The 1,018-nt window shown below is 63.8% G+C and overlaps 1 protein-coding gene across 1 annotated transcript in view; it reads right to left on the bottom strand.

Moving 5' to 3' along the window:
• Positions 1 to 1,018, bottom strand: part of CBX4 (chromobox 4) — a 9,224-nt gene that overhangs the window by 3,935 nt on the left and 4,271 nt on the right. Inside the window, exon 2 of the mRNA XM_031064658.1 lies at positions 7 to 953. Coding sequence (XP_030920518.1) covers positions 7 to 953 — 947 coding nt within the window. The remainder of the gene's footprint in view (positions 1 to 6; positions 954 to 1,018) is intronic.

Here is a 1,018-nt window from a genome sequence, read left to right on the forward strand (position 1 = left end):
TTCCGCGAGCTGCCGCTCGACAGGTTCAGTCCCATGGAGGAAGGGCTGTGCTCGCACACGGGACTCAGCGACCAGGGCACGAGGTCCGGCTTGGTAGTGAGCTGCAAGGGCTGCTCCGCCGGAGGAAGGGGCAGCTCCTTGGCCAAGGGAGTCTTTTGGGGACCTTCCTCCAGCTCCGCAGGGGGCTGCCGGCTCTCGCCCTCTGCTTTGCTCAGGGCATTGCTGCCCACCACCCTGTCCTCCCCTGGCTTCCTCCAAGCCTCCACCTTCTCCTCCCCACCCTTCTTAGGAGTCCTCTCCTCCGCGGCCCGCTTCCGGGGAGCCTCCCCAGACTTGATCTTCACCGCCTGCATGCCGTTCTCCATGTACTTGCTCATCACAATCACAATGCGCCCGTTCTTGTTTTTGTTCTTGACGATCTTCATCTTTCCCCCAAGGCCATTGCTGGTCACCCTGTCCCGGGGGGGCGGCCCAGTACCACTGGACAGGTTCTTCTCAGCTCCGTTTTTGCTCTCTGCTGTGAGGCTCTTGACCGGGCCCAGCAAGTTTTTGGCCGGGCCGTGAGCCCACTTGTCTGGGTGGGCGACCAGGGGGGCCTTGTTATTGTCCAAGCAGGCCTGGCCCTGCGGCTCTTTGCTGCTGGGCTGGTAATGGGGCTCATACATCTTGGGGTCGGGCTGGTAGTGATGGTGCTTCTTGCTGTTCAGCTGGTAGTAATACTTCCCTTTGCTGTGGGACTGGTGCTTCATGCCGCTCTCCTTGCCGTTGGGCTGGTACTGGTGGTGCTTCTTGCTGTTGAGCTCATACTGGTGCTGCTGGCTCTTGCCCGAGGAGCCGAGGTCCAGCTTGGGCCTGGTGTCCACGGCCGGCTCCTGCAGCCCCGTGAGGATGTTGGAGCGGCGGGCGAAGGACGGGAGCTGCAAGGCAAAACCGAGAGCCGCGCTCAGACAGGGCTGGAGAGCCCTGCCAGGTGCTGCTGGCTGCCGGGGGGCGGAGCGCCGGCCGGGGCGGCCGGGGG

Source organism: Geospiza fortis, unplaced genomic scaffold, assembly GCF_000277835.1.
Source record: "Geospiza fortis unplaced genomic scaffold, GeoFor_1.0 scaffold546, whole genome shotgun sequence".
NCBI classification, from domain to species: domain Eukaryota; kingdom Metazoa; phylum Chordata; class Aves; order Passeriformes; family Thraupidae; genus Geospiza; species Geospiza fortis.